Below are 15,808 nucleotides of genomic sequence, written 5' to 3' on the forward strand. Positions count from 1 at the left end.
CTTTAGTTATTTCTGTACTTTGTTAACCCCTTTTCTACAAAACAAGAAACATTTGTGCAACAGAGACTTCTGTGAATGATGAAGGTTATGTTAGGTTGTTTTAAAGAGTGCTTCAGCATGGAACATGGTTAACTCAAGTCTGAGCTTCAAAACATTGTTTACAGTTGCACATGCTTTATATGAGTTTCGGCGATTCAAGGTCATTCAGTTAACACCTCCCAATTGATAACGCTTTAAAAATGGCTGTACATTATCTGTGTATTTTTAATGTTTGTATATTTACAAAATTGTACAATTTGGCTAAAAAAGTACGATGATAAAATCACACAATTATTCAGTGCCATGATGTTCCAGACATGTGAGTTTGTTAACATATCCATTCGTAATAACGTCTGAGTGTGTGTCAAAATAAGATTTCACCACAGCTGTGACTGACAGGTGGCATTGCCTTATCAGTTTAACAAAATAACACAGAAGGCAAACAGTATGCATTAATGTGACCACCAACTTTAAGCGAAAAGGCACTCACGTTTTAGTTTGATTTTAAACAACAACAAAAAACGCAAAACCCTCAATATAGAAATTTCTACACTGAGATTACATCCTTGTTTGTTCTCCAGATGAGTCCTTCGGCTTGCTTTAATGGCATTATTAGGAAAAGCGCACTGAAATCTTAGCAAACTCTGCACCCATGATTGAAACACAGCCGTATCTTACGCATTGTCTTCCCACAGTGCACCAAGCTCTATAAGGAGGTCAGGCATGAAGGGGTGTAGATCTTTACTGTCTCGTCCCAAGAACAGTCCACAACCTGTGAAAGCAATTCAGTCACATAATTAAAACAAGTGTATCACTTTAGTTAGCTGAGAATAAAAATGCAAGCTATACTATAATTCAAATGAATGAAAAGCAGATAGCTTATGGTCTCAGCACAACAACCGAGTCACAGGGGTAAAATTAAGACCCCTGCTTGCTTCACTCTGCTGCTTTAGTGATGCTGAGAACGCACCCTTGATATTAGAAAACAAGGAGATTGACTTGTGTGCATATGCTGCTTTTTTTTCGAAATGCACAATAATGATGTTTCTCTTCCAATGAGCAAGCGAAACTGGGCACCTGAGTGAGCACATTTATTTTGTTTGATGATGCTTCAAAGACTTCTTTTGTTCAAGTAAAGGACACAAATGCTGTTGCCAACAAATTGCCAAAAACAGAGAGCACAGAAGCTTTGTTTAAAGTTCACTTTGTTATAAACTAACCCTAAAATGTATGACAAATAACATACATACTTAAATTATAGCATCGAAGCTACACAAATGTATGAAACAGATTTGTTGATAAACATTTTAATGTGTAATATATGTTAAACAAACTTAAAATGCGTTTTCTGAAACGTTACATTTAATTTCGGATGGTTGTTAATGTTTATAGCATGGATCGCACACACATCCTTAATATTTCATATTAATTTGATACATTGTCCCTTTCCATTAAATTTCAAAAGGCACAGTTCCCCCTAACATCCCCACCTGAGGCTATTCAACACAATATGAGAGCAATGCACAGTTTTGTTTTATTGCAGTCTGTATCTCTCATTAATTCAGAGCACTCCTGCTGCCATTGAGAGGAACAAGTCCTCCATTAATTACTTAACTGCAATATGCAGAAGAGAAACTGAAGGCAGCGGTGCAGGAGACGGAGTGCTGGGTTCTAAAAGTAGCGGGTGACACAGGATGCGAACGGGTGGTCAGCTGATAACACATTGTTGGGCTTAACCGGAGGCAGAGCGCAATAATGCGATTTTGTTACTTTGCTTCTGCTCATCTCAGAAACAATATCTATTATGAGAACACATGTTCTTTTATAGAAAGAAATTCAAACTCCTTGTCAAAAAGCGTGAACAGTGAAGTGATGATGCATCACCTGCTGTGGGTGGATCCTGGCTACTTCTTATGAAGTATAATTACTGCGTTTGAGGGCTGTACGGATGTTCAGTGTGGTGTGTAAAACTGGAAGAAGGTGATCCATCAAGCAGATGTGAATTATGTAGGGAGGTTTGTGAGGGGGCCGATGTACTGTGTGTGGGTTAATTGGGGTAAATTTGTAAACCGCCCAGGTCAATTACTCACCTGAATAATCGACCAATGGCTACGCTGGCATCTCCTACTTTTGGCCAGTACTGTATATGTGTATTTAACAATGAACTTATGGGTATGTACATTAGTCTTGACACCAAATAGGAAGGCCCCAGAAGATGGTGCGTGTGTGTGTGTAGGTGTATTTATTGTTGGCAGGGAACAGGGAGACTGCGGTACAAAAAAAAGCTCTTCACAATTCTTACCCTCGCCTTGCGAGAACATCCCACGACACCTGCAGCCTGCCAACAGCCGCATTGACTCTACATGCGAATGTAACAATAAGGCACAATCTATACATAATTTTCCACCCCGGCACTTTGGCCCTGACATGCAGTGCAGCACATCTCTGTCATTCCTCCAGTCGTGCACCCTAAGCGTAGGAGACATCGCATCTTATAAGATACCAAATACTCCAAAACTGGCAAGACCTCTGTGTGAGCTTAAAAGCTTTCCAAAAGTGTATTAAGATTTATTGGAGACTACATTACCAAAATGAGATGTGAAGGCAAGAGCGAGGCATTTATATTGCTGAATGGGAATGGCTAAAGGGAATCAATGTACAAAAACTACAGTTAAAAAGATAAGGTTGCTCAAGGTTGACAATGCAATTTTTGAAGAATATCTCTTCTTTTAATAAATGCAAAACAGGATTGGACAAAAAATAGGGGATTCAGCTAAAAATTGAAATTTTGATACACCAAAGTTTATTGTATTCTCTGAAACTGACAAATTGGGCTTTAAAGAAGATGTGCCAATTTAAAAATGGTGACCACCCCGTCAGCTCAGTGATGGCTCATTGACCGCTCTCACTTTTATTCATCACAGTGAGTGCTGGCAGCAGACAGGAGCCGATCCCCAGAGGACTGCAGCCCACATCTCAATGAGCCGAGTGCCGTCATCACTGTATTACTCTACGTGATCCCTTCCATGTACATGCTCGCCGAACAAAGGCTGACGTGATTGTTCGCGAGACAGAAAGACATTTCAGGTGTCATTTCAGAAAGACCAGACTTTATAGTACGTGTTAAAAGAAATGAACGGAGCTTCGGAGGGAGTGTGGAAAATATTGATTCAAGTTTCTCGGTTAAGAGATGTTGTTCCATCAGAACGGATTTCAGTCAAGTGGAACGTTTACACAGTGACAGGACTGTGTGATACAGCTCTATGAAACAAGTCTATCTTGTGATGATATACGATGTGTTTCTTGATATTTTCCCTGAAATGGCTTCCAACTTAAAAAAAAAAGAAATACACTTTTTCTATGACTGAGGGAGTTTCTAAAATAAAGCCGTAATATATCTCACATCTTAAAAGTTGCTATTTTCGGGTGTTTATCGCTTTTATTGAGAGGACAATGAGAGACAACTAAAAAGAAAATGGTTAACTGGATTCAAACTTACATTGCCAACACAAGGTGCCATTGCTCAATGTGTCAAAGCACAAAAATTGTGAATACAGCTAGAACTATCATCAATGCCTGGGACGTCACCCCCCACGTCAAAGCGCTACGAGCAAGTTTGCTGGTTTACCTGGTTGGGGACGTGCAGGTTGAAATCCAGGCCGCACACAAACTCAGAGTGATGCTCGAGCGTTTCCAGCAGCGCCTGGTTCTTGGAGTAATCCCAGAATCTGTGAATGCAGAACAGCAGAAGGCAATCATGCTAATTGAACGGCCGTTTGTCTTTTCTGACGGCCCTGCGGCTCAAAGCCCTGACGCAGCCCTGGCTCACCAGGGCCTGAATGATCCATTCAGCAAATGTAATTAAATCACCTCTCTGCAAAAAAACCTCCCTGGCTATAGGAAAACATTAGGCTTGCATTAATACTAACGTTGCCGTACAGCACAACTGAAAGATGTTATTTATAAGCGCACGGGGGAGACTTGGGGTACGGAGGTTTTTATAAAGACATGTAAAACACCAAAGTGCCATCAATACAATTGGTGCGTGTTAAAGGGGATGTGCGACGTTAAATCATTGAGAAACTGATCGTGACAGCCTAATCATATTTGTTTCATTCTGTGAACTAATTATAATATTTCCCCCAAATTTTTATTAAAAATATTGTTTCTATTTGAAGAAAATTAAAACAGGGAAACGGATCAAAATAACAGAAAATATATTCTGTTGTTTCAGACTTCAAATACTGCAAAGAAAGCAAGTTCATGTACCCTTTTTAGCAATATAACAGTAATATTCGTACTTAGGAAAAGTTCAAAACAACATTTTAAGCGATAACCTAGATTATCATCACAGTGTCCATGTGTCTTGTCATGCTGACGGTCTCTCACATTGCAACTGAATGACTTTAGTCACTCCTGAGGTTCAACAGACAGTTATTGTAAAGTTTGAAATGTATCTGATCCACTTACCTTTAAAACAAGACATGTTATAAAATCATAACTAGTTACGAATACAGAGAAATCTGAGAAATTCTGAATTGAGAAAAGTTCCCAATACAAAGAAGAGAACAATAGAGAAAAATCAACATCCCTGCCTAGTTGTTAAATAATGCACACACCGCGACATCATTTTCCCATTGTACTCGGTACAGTACCAGCACGTAAGTATGAAGTGCCGTCATAGCAACTCAGAAAAGGCAGCTGTTGGGTATGAAAGAGGACATCATATCTCCTTTAAAACAGAAGTGACAGAGCTCAAAGAGCGAATGAGAGGACCGGGTTAGGTAAATAGCAAAGTGTGTGTGGCAGCAGGTGGCTCTTCTGCTCCCTGAACGTCAAGCCTTCAAAAAGGTTTTGTGTTTAAATAAACACCTTTTAGCCGCAAGCGAACAAAGCAGATTCCTTTTTATTATAACCGGGAAATTATTTCCGGTTTGCATCAATTTGTAAAGCTTGAAGGTGAGATTAATTGCGAATTACGAGTTACCACTCTGTTCAAACAACAAATTTCCGGTTTTAAAGAATTGATTTCTATGGGAGCAAAACCACAAAGTCTAGTTCTAAAGTTAATTGCCTATAATTCATGTTAAATGAGCCGAGTCTGCTAACAAGATTGCGGTTGAAACTTATGCAAGGGAACTTATCTGAGAAAATGTGACATGTTAAAAGTCAAAACTAATTTCGAACATTTAAGCAAACGCTTTAGATCAAGGGTTAATAAAGATCTCTAGACAGTCCGATTAACCTTTTAATCATTATCGTACAAACTGGCAATGCCAATTTTCGTGACTGACATTCGTGAGTAAATTTGGAAACACAAGCCCCTGGGCTTAGATAAACACATCATGTTTTAACCACGAGGTGACAATCACCACCTGCAGGAAAATCAAACTCACCTCTAACAAGACCGTTTATAGCAACGGCTTCACAAAGTCAATTCTCATTTTCAAAGGTTGTCAGTACAGATAGAGCACTTTCAGTGATCTTTCTTCAGATAACAGTCAGTGGAAAACCTGATCAATTGACCCGAGACAACACTCTGAAAGACATCCAACCATTGTCTGCTTTATGAATTATGACAGGGCTGCCATTTTACACGATACAATTACAACTAGGGCTGACCAGCAATTTATCGCATCCAGAATAAAAGTTTGCATTTACATAAAATATATCTGTGTACTGTGCATATTTTTTTGTTTTTATAAACACATACGTGCATATATTTCAGAAAAATACAAACATTTATAAATGTTAAAATATAATATCAAGTATTGGTAATAATAAATAAATACATCTTAATAGTTTCTAAATATATATACACATGTATAAGCATGTTTTGTGTTTATAAGTACACAATTAATATGCACAGTAAACACAAACTTTTATTCTGGATGCCGTTAATTGTTATTAATCGTTTGACATCGGTCACTCAACCCAATGTCTGTAACAATGTACACTTCATGAAGGGGAAGAGCATTTAAAAGGGTTTAAATGGAGAAACGTATGGCTCATATTTGGTTCAATTGTACTTTTATTGGTGGGACTAGGAATTAGCAAATAAATTATTTTCCTCTATATAAATAGTTATTGGCATCCTTGCACATTCATCTTATGAAACATAGTTCTCACTATGCTTAATATCGTACTTAAAATATCATTTTATGACTTATAAGTGCGTAACTTCAAAAGTTACTACATTTTGCATGTTTTACAGACTTTATTTCCTAAATATTTAATAATATTCTGTGGTACAGCCTAATCTAACACTTTTCTTCAAGACTACATGACTCAGAAATGAGAAATATATATCTGACAGCATTATAAAAGCGTTCTAATCTGCAGTGCCATGTCAGATTTCATTTCTATTAGCTGTTTTTGAGATAAGGAGAGAAAATTTACATTAAATCGAAGAAAATCTATGTTTTTTCATCCAGTTTTATCCACTAGGTCAGGCAGTTCCAAAAGAATGAAGCCCTCAAGAACGGTTTAGTATCAAAGATGAGATCTCTGTGCTGAAAAGCAGTGACGTTTGCCTGGCTACAGTGACTTCTGATTACATGAGCCGATGCGAAAAAGAGCTCCACACTCGATAAAAACACAACCACACGCTAAACCAATGAACTAACGTCCGCAACGGTTATAAAGCACTCTACCCTAAAATGAGATCAATGGGTTTTACAACCGTATTTAATAGCAATGGGAAGCATTACTTGTCATCTTGCCAGCACTGCAGACTTCACCATTCATCAAGAGAAAAACACTACCATTTAGAAATATGAATACTGTCATCTAAATGTCACTTGGCATATTATATGGCTGAGTACATTTCGATAGGTCACCCAAAAGATTATAGAGAAGGTCTTTAGAAATGAGAAATCCCACAGTGTGAGAGTTTTCTGATGAATGATGTTTCATTTCAGAAAGAAAATTACAATATTCCTGTTAAGAGCTCAGTGTCGATTGTAAGCAGATGTAAGATCTTTATAATCATCTTTGTGAAGGAAGTGAACACCCGGAGGAAAGAGACAAAATGATAATTGATCCAGTAAAACTAAACAGTGTGGCGCAGTCCTTCCTATCGGTTCAAAAAGGCTTTTAATCTTTCATGGTTTAAAAAAACAACAAAGATGAACATTTCACTCACCTGACTGTGAAATCATATGAGCAGGAAGCCAAAACGGTCTGGTATAATGGGCAGAACTAGAAAAGACAAATGAAAGAAGTTAATGAACAATTGCAATAGACGTACTGAAGTCGAAACATGCTGACATCTTAAACAAGCACTCTGTATTACAATAGTAAATGCTGGCCAAGAACTGTTTGGTTATCAGCATTCTTCCAAAGATCTCAACTTTGAAAATAAGATTGTTGAGATCTATCTATTAATGAACTCTCACACTGCCTAACCCTTTAAAATCTTAACTTAATGAACAAGAAATAATAGACTCAGATATTCCCTTCTCGTGAGCAGGAGAGTTTTTTCATAATCTGCAGAACGTTAAATGATGAAGACAATGACCAGAACTCTATGTCCCTGATGTTGGAAGTGTAAAGAACGAAAATGACACGATAATCATATAATACAAATACACAGTGATCATTTCAAAGCCATTTGATGATATGATGACATTGAACAACACACAATCTCACGGTTCACAGCTCTGCTGTATTATACCCCTCAGAGCAAAACCATCAACCTAAAACAGCTTTTTTTCCGATCCTGCCGGAGCAGTTTTTTCCTCAAAAGCTCATGAATGGTTAGCAAATGATTTGCTTTTTTCCTAGAGTGTTTTTGTTTGTTTTTTTCTAGAGGTTTTCACACTGTTGGACATTTTTATATTATAACACTGAATCATACAAGATTGAATTATTTGGCATGGAAGGTTTTGGCATCTTCCGACTGGCGTAAGAGCTTCAGGCAAATCGTTGCGGAGATGTCATATGACAATTTTTAACAGTGGCTTCTGTTTACAAGTTTCCCACAAGGCTGTGACTGGTAACTGGCTGTGTTTGGGGCATGTGACAGGCATCAGATTAGTTGGGTGCAGGGTACACTGAACTCTGGGTTATCCACATAAATGGTGCCAATCTGTACACATGTTTTGTCCAGTTTAATTAAACACATCCCTAAGGAAAACCGTTTACTTAAGAAGATCCATAGCACAGAAACACACATCTACATTCACCTTGCGTCCCCTTAAATGGAATTAGCTGTGTTGTTTCTAAAGTAGCCCTAAACAGACAAATGGCTCTATGGCGTGTTTCCTAAATATGTTATCTCCTTCAGCAAAGAAGCGAAAACATGACGATATCTTAGTTCTCTGTCAGCCTTCCAAGTTGGTTGCAGCTCTCAAACTCACCACTACATGTCGCTTAATTTTACACACTGGCTCTTTAAGAACTTAAAGGGAAACTCCACCCAAAAAAGAAAATTCTGTAATCATTTGCTCACCCATGATCCAAACCTGAATAAAAAAATGTCTCTTATTAAATATAAGCACCTGACATTTCTGGGACATCATTGACTACAATAAAAGGAAATATTAAAGTTTGCTTTCCGAAAATCTTTCAAATATCTAATTTTGTGTTCAACAGAACAAAAAAAAAGATATTTCTGCTAAAATATATAAAATTCTTCCTACTATGGAAGTCAATGATGTCCCAGATATATTAGCTGCTAACATTTCCCCAAATATCTTTCTCTGTGTTTATCAGAACCAAGAAATGTATACAGCTTTGGAACAACTTGAGGGTGAGTAAATTATGACAGAATTAAAATGTTTGGGTGAAGATTCATCCTAAAACGTAAATGTACCTTTACTCTGCGGATTGCGTAAGAATGGCCCATCATCTCAGCTAAAGGATGCCGGACGTTTCGCAGGTCCCACACACGAAGACTGCAATCTACGGCTCCGGTGACCAGAACATTCTGACAACACAAAGGAAAGTCAGCATGAACTGAATACAACAACTAGACAGTTATTATACTGTACTCCACCTCAGATGACAGATGGCTGAGTTCCAAACGGCAAGCCAGAATATTACATATTGTGTCTACTGTATATTACCCTTATTTTGCAACATATAGCAAAAAATGTATCTGACCATTTATCTAAACAAACCTCATATCTTAAACAGATTGTGAAGATTCACATGCACTTATTATAACCGTATTATATTTACAATATACAAAAGAATGAGAAAAACAAAATTCTGACATTCAATTCACATTTGTCCCAAATTACATTAAATAGTCTTTGTGGCTGCTCACAAATTTGAATATTTACCTGGTCATATTTGCACCAATCACAGCTCAGTATTTCGCCCTTGTGCGCAGGAATGGCCAGCCTGCACGCTCCTGCCTTCACATCCCAAACTCGCAGGGTCCCATCCCCTAGCAACAAAGACGAGATTTAAAGTCCGAGTAAAGTGACATTCAAATATGTGTTCTGAGTTTGTCACACAACACAAAAATTTGAATGGAGAAAAAAACAGAATTAAATAAAATAAGTTGTTAAAATCTTGGAAAAATAGGCAGGGCTCTCTGCTCTCAAACGCTGGGGGCGTGTCGGCTGTCGCCACTGAAACCACACCCACTCGCGGAAAGCAGCCGTTTCTCAACTGTCATATACCGCTAGGGAAAAAACCTGAACACAGAATTGGTGAAAAAATTTTAACGGTTTAACTCCACAATTAAGTACCATATACTGCTGAGTCTTGGTAACGTGTTCCAGTAATATATTTCTAACATTTATGATGTGTTTAGAAAAAATGATCAGATTTCTCTTTTGCCGGTCTTTAAGTCTCATGTGCCATAGATTTAGATCTTCAAAAAAAAAATCCCAGCCTGCACTCTCTACCGAACCATAACGTTCATTTCAAGGGCCACTCAGCAGGAATGGACCCAGGGCGGGAGGGACCTGTTTTGTGCCAAGACACTGCGTCAGTTCTCCAAGGTTGGGCGGGCCATGGATTTCAACAGGGAATCTCTTTACACTTGATGTCTCTGACCTTCTGCAACATTGGGATTCACCTCAAAACGCAGGAAAAGGCTCAAGATTTGGAACTCAAGGCTGGTTAAATTGGCCCAAGCTAAAATACAGTACCTTGGTGTGACAATCTGCTATTTGTATTTTTAATCATAAAGACCACTGAATTCAAAGACTGCGTGACACCACATCATTTTATTGCTCAAATGGAAATCTGTATCTGGTATATACAATCAATATCAAAGATCAATGGAGGCCATGAATCTTGACTGCAAAACGCTTAACACGGCACCATAAAAATGTTGCATTTATTGATCATGCCATAGATCACAGTTCAAATGAATACATCTACTTTGGTTAATTATCTCAGGATGCTTATGGCCATGACTATTTATTGATCTGGAGATCTGTATCTGATGGAATAAAAAGGCGCGCTGATGCGTGACCCACAGAGAATTCCTGTCTGTTCTGCACACACGCAATAGATTAGGTTTGTACACAAAAACGCACAATATTTCTCAAGTAGGATTTATTTTTTAAATGTTCTCCAACATGGTTCCATTTTTGTAATGTGCTGTCATATGGACATCAAGAAAAAGTGCAAGTGGAGCCGGAAACAATTATGCATCTTAACGGCTGGTTTAATCCAACATGTACAATACAGTACACAGTGAGAGACAGTCGGCGCAATATTGCAAGAAATGTCAGTTTATCGTCATTTCGCTTGGAAAGAAAACAACAAAACATAATCTGCAATTTCAGGTTTTAAGCAGAGATGGTGATAAAGAAGTAAAAGTTACAGATTACGGTTTGAAGCTAGAAGATTTGAGAGGATTTTAAGACTGAAAAAGCTTGTGAAGTCATACAAAGATCTTAAATGTGCGTGAGGGACGTCTTGTAGATGTAAAGATAAAAAAGTCAACATTTGCATGAGCTGCAATGACCTCAATGCAGACGTTTAATTATAACTTGATTTGTGTCTCGTTCTTGGCACTAAAGCTTCAATTAAAGTAGAATAGATATCTTGCTGACATTGTTGGTGTATGAGCGATATGCATTCTGGGTAAAGAAGTCAGAGTTCTTGCTATAACTGCACAAAGAGGGGAAAAGGTAGAACCTCTGATAAGAGTTCCCAGATTATCTAGAGGTGCTGAAATCTTATTTCAAAGCGAGAGTCAGTCATATAGTCTCAGTTGATTATATCATCTGTTGAGCAGATGTCGCATGGCAAAAAATAGAAAATCAACATAAGAACATTTTACAACTCATTAACAATCGGAATGAGATTAATTTGCAAAACCAAGTCTGAATAATATAAAGCTGTTGATTTATTCATCTTGTAGAAACAAAATGCAATACTTTAGAATGAGAATTTAAAGGGATAGTCTCCGAATTGACAATTTCAGTCACTATTCGCTTTTATTGTATCTTTATTCCATATAATGAAAGTGAATGGTGATTTAGAGTGTCTTACATTTTTGCCCAGAATCTTAATCTCAAAAGTGTTGAACCATATGATGGTGGATAAACGGTAATAACATTTCCATTTTTGTGTGAACTGTCCCTTTAAACAACATCAAAAATGAATACCCATCAAGATTTAAAAAACAATGGATGTTAATGCATTAAAGGGATAGTTGACTCCAAAATGAAAATCCTGTCATCCAAACCTGTGTTAATGTCTTTGTTCTGCTAAACACAAAGGAAGATATTTGGAAGAATGTCAGTCATGTCCCCCATTTACTGCCATAGTAGGAAAAATACATACTATATACAAAATACTACAGATTTGGAACGATCTATGGGTGAACTATTTCTTTAAAACCGACCCTCAATCGATGCAGATTGTTACAGGTACAACTCGCCATCTTAAGCAGATGGAAAGCTAGGAGTTGGAAAGCTAGGAACCACGAAAAGAAAAAAAGTCTAGTGTTTTCCTTTAACTCAAAAAAGGTTGTTTCTCTAACCTATGCATATTTGCTGAAGCGGCATTTCACATAAGCCTTTTTCGCCATGATCATATTCAGCATTGCCACGGTGCTGGGATTTAGTATCGATTTTCAGACACATCTCATTACACATGTGCTGTCAACATTTAATAGCAGAAGAAAAGGGTCCTCCATCAGCAGCTCCAGAGGAGGGCTGAACTCAATCCAGAGGAACATGGCCGAGATTTTATGTATGTGATCCTTCAGGGATCCATAGATGGGCTGTAAGTGTGTATATGCATTCATATGTAGTCATTAACATCATTGGCATTCCTGCACTGTGAGTCCTAGACTAGAAACTATTCTTGCATAAAATGCAATAGAGACTGACAAATAATGAGCACCTTTCAAGAAACCTTCTACGCACGTGAGTATTGATAAATAATATTTATCAACAAACAACATTGGCCCCCACTGGCTTCCATTGTATAGAAACAAAACCACCACATTTCTCAAAATATCTTTTTTTGGGTTACACAGAAGAAAGAATCAGGTTTGGAATGACATTATTCATTCAATCTCATGAAAACTTCTCACACAAACAAAACACCGCAAACTATTGGAAAACAGTTGATTCTTTAAAGATTTATAACATGAATGCGTTATGAATCTACAAAAAAATCCAAACGAAACAAGCAAGGTAATATTTTGTGAATTTAAGGTTTACAGACAGTTTCTGGAAGCTCAAGAGGACACTCATTGTTCGCTGCTGACCTCAAGGGATGAATGATGGTACTACCAGTTAAGGTTAAAGAAAACTGCTCTATTAGCATATTTTGTAAAGGAGGGGAGGACAATGGCATATGAGGAGAGGCTCTCAAATTATACGTCGGAATGCAATGCTCTCTACTGTATAATTAGCTTGTAATGAAATTTTAAAGGCACATTTTGTAATGAACACTCTGCGACATGCATGCAAGCATCATACAGAAGTGAGCATTTGTATTTGTCGATTCCATTATTCACCGTCAGCCAGTAATTTATTTCATGAATGGTGAACAGAAGGGTTACTGAAATTAGGTGTCAGTAGGTGATCCGAAGATCATGTCGGCCCCAATAAAAAAAGTATTTTTATGTAAGCGCATTTTTTTAGTGTGTGCACTGTTTGCACTCACCTGAGGCTGAAGCAAAGCATGCTGGGATATTAGGAGACCAGACGGTGCTGTAGATGACGCCTTCATGACCCTGGAGGGACCCTACTAACTGACACTTTTCAGGATCCCACTGTGGAAGAAACAAACATCATAATCAAGAAAGAAATGTTTTTCAATAACAATAACATCAGTATGTGGAAAAGGCATCTATCTATTTTATTTGTTTGATTACTAAATGACTTGTGATTCCAGTGGATTCAGCAGTAGCCACATTTTGTTTTTCCATGTTTCAAGCCCTAGTAAAAGCCTTTTATATAACTTTTGATTTCCCCTTTTGCATCTTTTAAAATGTTTCTCCTAAAACACACCACTTTGGCTGTATGGTCCCATGATCCTGACACCACTAGATTCTCCCCCCGCGTCTGACTCCAATCTACCGCATACACCTGTGAACCCCAAAAAATGTGCAGTTAGAAGGTATTAAGTATAAATGGCAATAAAGTAGAACAAGCAGCTTTCACATGTGCTGTTTTTGGAGTTACAAGCAAAACTGACCTCTTGTGTGTGACCTTTCAGCACCTGCAGAAGACCTTGAGGATTGGCCGTGTCCCAGATCTGCAATGATCCATCACCTCCTCCCGTTACCAAAACATGTTCATTGTTCTCACTCCACGTCACATCAAAGAGCCCATCGTTCCAGTCGAAGCTGCACAGGTGACCAAAACATTTCAACCTTTAGTGAATGATCAATTTCATCAGACTGACCTTTACCCAACTGGCCCCAACGTCCCAATATTCAGTGGATGGCAGGCATTTGTACATTTTCAGGTGTGTCTTTATTTCTATCATGCATATCAATTTTGCATTACAGTTTTAGGCAGATGAACTGTAATAATGTACAGTAAAGAAACATCACCTCCTCACAACTGAGATATTGTCTTCAGTCTGCTCCAGCACAAGAAGCGTCCCACATCCTAAAAGACAAAGCAGATGGTTTAGTGATAGATTTCTTTATGTCATTCGTGTATGCTTACACGAATAAATGCAAGACACAGATGACATTACCTGCTATTCCATAATACTGAGATGAAGCGCACGCGACCTTAGAAGGCAGAAAAGGTGAAACCTCCACTGCATATCCATGACGCCCTTGAGATCTAAAGGACTTCATACTCACTAATCTCTTGATGTGTGGTAGAGTAAAGGCTTTTTAGGTCGTTCATTTCATTTTGTCAGGATTCTTTTACTCGCTTGTTTCTTCGTGGTACAGAGCAACTGGCACTGTTAAAAATGTTCCCACCGAACGGAGCTATTCAAGCGGCAAACAAGAAATGTGTTTTTAAGGTAAACAAACTTCGCTTTAAACACGTGTGTGTCACTTAGAGTACTTGTACTTGTACTTGTGTAGCTGTCTACTTCCGTGTTTTGGCAGGCGACGGGAACGCAAAGCTGTGATTGGTCCGACGACGGTGACGTACTGGCAGGTAAGACGAAACTATAATAACGAAAATAACTGAAATGAAAACAAAGTCTTGTCAATCTTGTACATTTTTGTTATTGTTAATCATCTTAATTGATTCTTAATATCGTTTTTTTTCACAAATGCCGAGTGAATCTTATTAAGAACGGTCCTTAAAATACTCTACCCACTAGATGGCAGCATTTCTCTCGTAAAGTGTATTACACTTGTGAACTCTAGCTACCCATCACAAATTCTCCCCTAAGTGTTGTGTAAATATTGTTTAAATATAAGTTTTGGTAGTTGTATAAGTTGTGTGATATGTCAATAGGCCTACTACGGATCTATATCTAACCAATATTAAAACGTTCTTGTTGACTTTGACAACACAGTATGTAACTATTTAATACGTTTTCTACTTCCTGAAAAACAGCGAATTTGGACATGAGGTTTCAGAAGGACAGCGACAATATAGAAATATATAAAAACCTAATGGTGTAGAACAAGTTTACGCTATTTAGATTTGCACGTACATCAAAGATGTCGGTACACAAATCTATATACTCTATATATGCTCTTTAGGAACTGTGCAAGACTTTTATCACTTTTTAATTCATTTCATGCACAGTTATGTGATTCATTTGCACCTAGACAATCTGAAGAAAGTGAGACTAGTATTTCATTCTCTTGAGAATGTGTGTGTGCCAGATAATGTTGATGTTGCCGTCAAATGATTGTTCAGCAAACTAGCTGTTCCTTACATCCTAAAATATGATTTACCAGATATATGATCGTATAAACCAATGAAACATTTTCATGCTCGGAAAATACTGAAGCTTCCAGGCTTGCTGGCCACGTTCGCAACACCGGCCTGTGCCTGTGTGATGTTTTGGGGAGATCATGTGCGCCCTTGATATATGACGGCCACTTCAAAGGCAGGGGCCCGGCGTGAGAACCAGCCGCTAACCGGTGGATTTATGGCCCCGCGCTTTTCCCATGATTGTCGGTGGGCAGCAGGCGCTGTTTGTCTTAATCCCCATTCACTTGGAAATCCTGATACTTTTTCTCTTAAGGAATTTAATGGTGTGACAGTGATTTACTAATGTAGATCTGTCTAACAGACCCCAGCATAAAGGGAGTGGATTAGGCCGGTATAAAGACCCATCTTGGGGAGGAGTGACTGGTGTTGTTGTGCTTTCATGTGGCCAACACCATTGCACCCGGGCCAGCGGTTTGTTC

The 15,808-nt window shown here is 38.2% G+C and overlaps 1 protein-coding gene across 1 annotated transcript; it reads right to left on the reverse strand.

Annotated features, from left to right (window-relative positions):
- Positions 1-80: 80 nt before the first annotated feature.
- On the reverse strand, positions 81-14,555 carry pex7 (peroxisomal biogenesis factor 7). Its single transcript, XM_079474661.1, has 10 exons — positions 14,176-14,555; positions 14,027-14,084; positions 13,666-13,816; positions 13,479-13,556; positions 13,132-13,240; positions 9,327-9,433; positions 8,855-8,968; positions 7,184-7,239; positions 3,668-3,767; positions 81-811 (listed from the first exon to the last, which is right to left on the reverse strand). Exons 1-10 carry the CDS (start codon positions 14,279-14,281, stop codon positions 746-748), a joined length of 945 nt encoding a protein of 314 aa, XP_079330787.1. The 5' UTR covers positions 14,282-14,555; the 3' UTR covers positions 81-745.
- Positions 14,556-15,808: the final 1,253 nt, after the last annotated feature.

Source organism: Barbatula barbatula (genome assembly GCF_947034865.1).
Source record: "Barbatula barbatula genome assembly, chromosome: 15".
In the NCBI taxonomy this organism is placed as follows: domain Eukaryota; kingdom Metazoa; phylum Chordata; class Actinopteri; order Cypriniformes; family Nemacheilidae; genus Barbatula; species Barbatula barbatula.

Excerpts from the sequence above, each read along its gene's own strand:
- pex7 (XM_079474661.1), bottom strand. The coding sequence starts at position 14,281 with ATGAAGTCCTTTAGATCTCAAGGGCGTCATGGATATGCAGTGGAGGTT. Across the intron at positions 8,969-9,326 it reads ATTGGTGCAAATATGACCAG|AATGTTCTGGTCACCGGAGC; the intron begins GTAAATATTCAA and ends TTGTGTTGTCAG. Across the intron at positions 7,240-8,854 it reads ACGCAATCCGCAGAGTAAAG|TTCTGCCCATTATACCAGAC; the intron begins GTACATTTACGT and ends TGTCTTTTCTAG.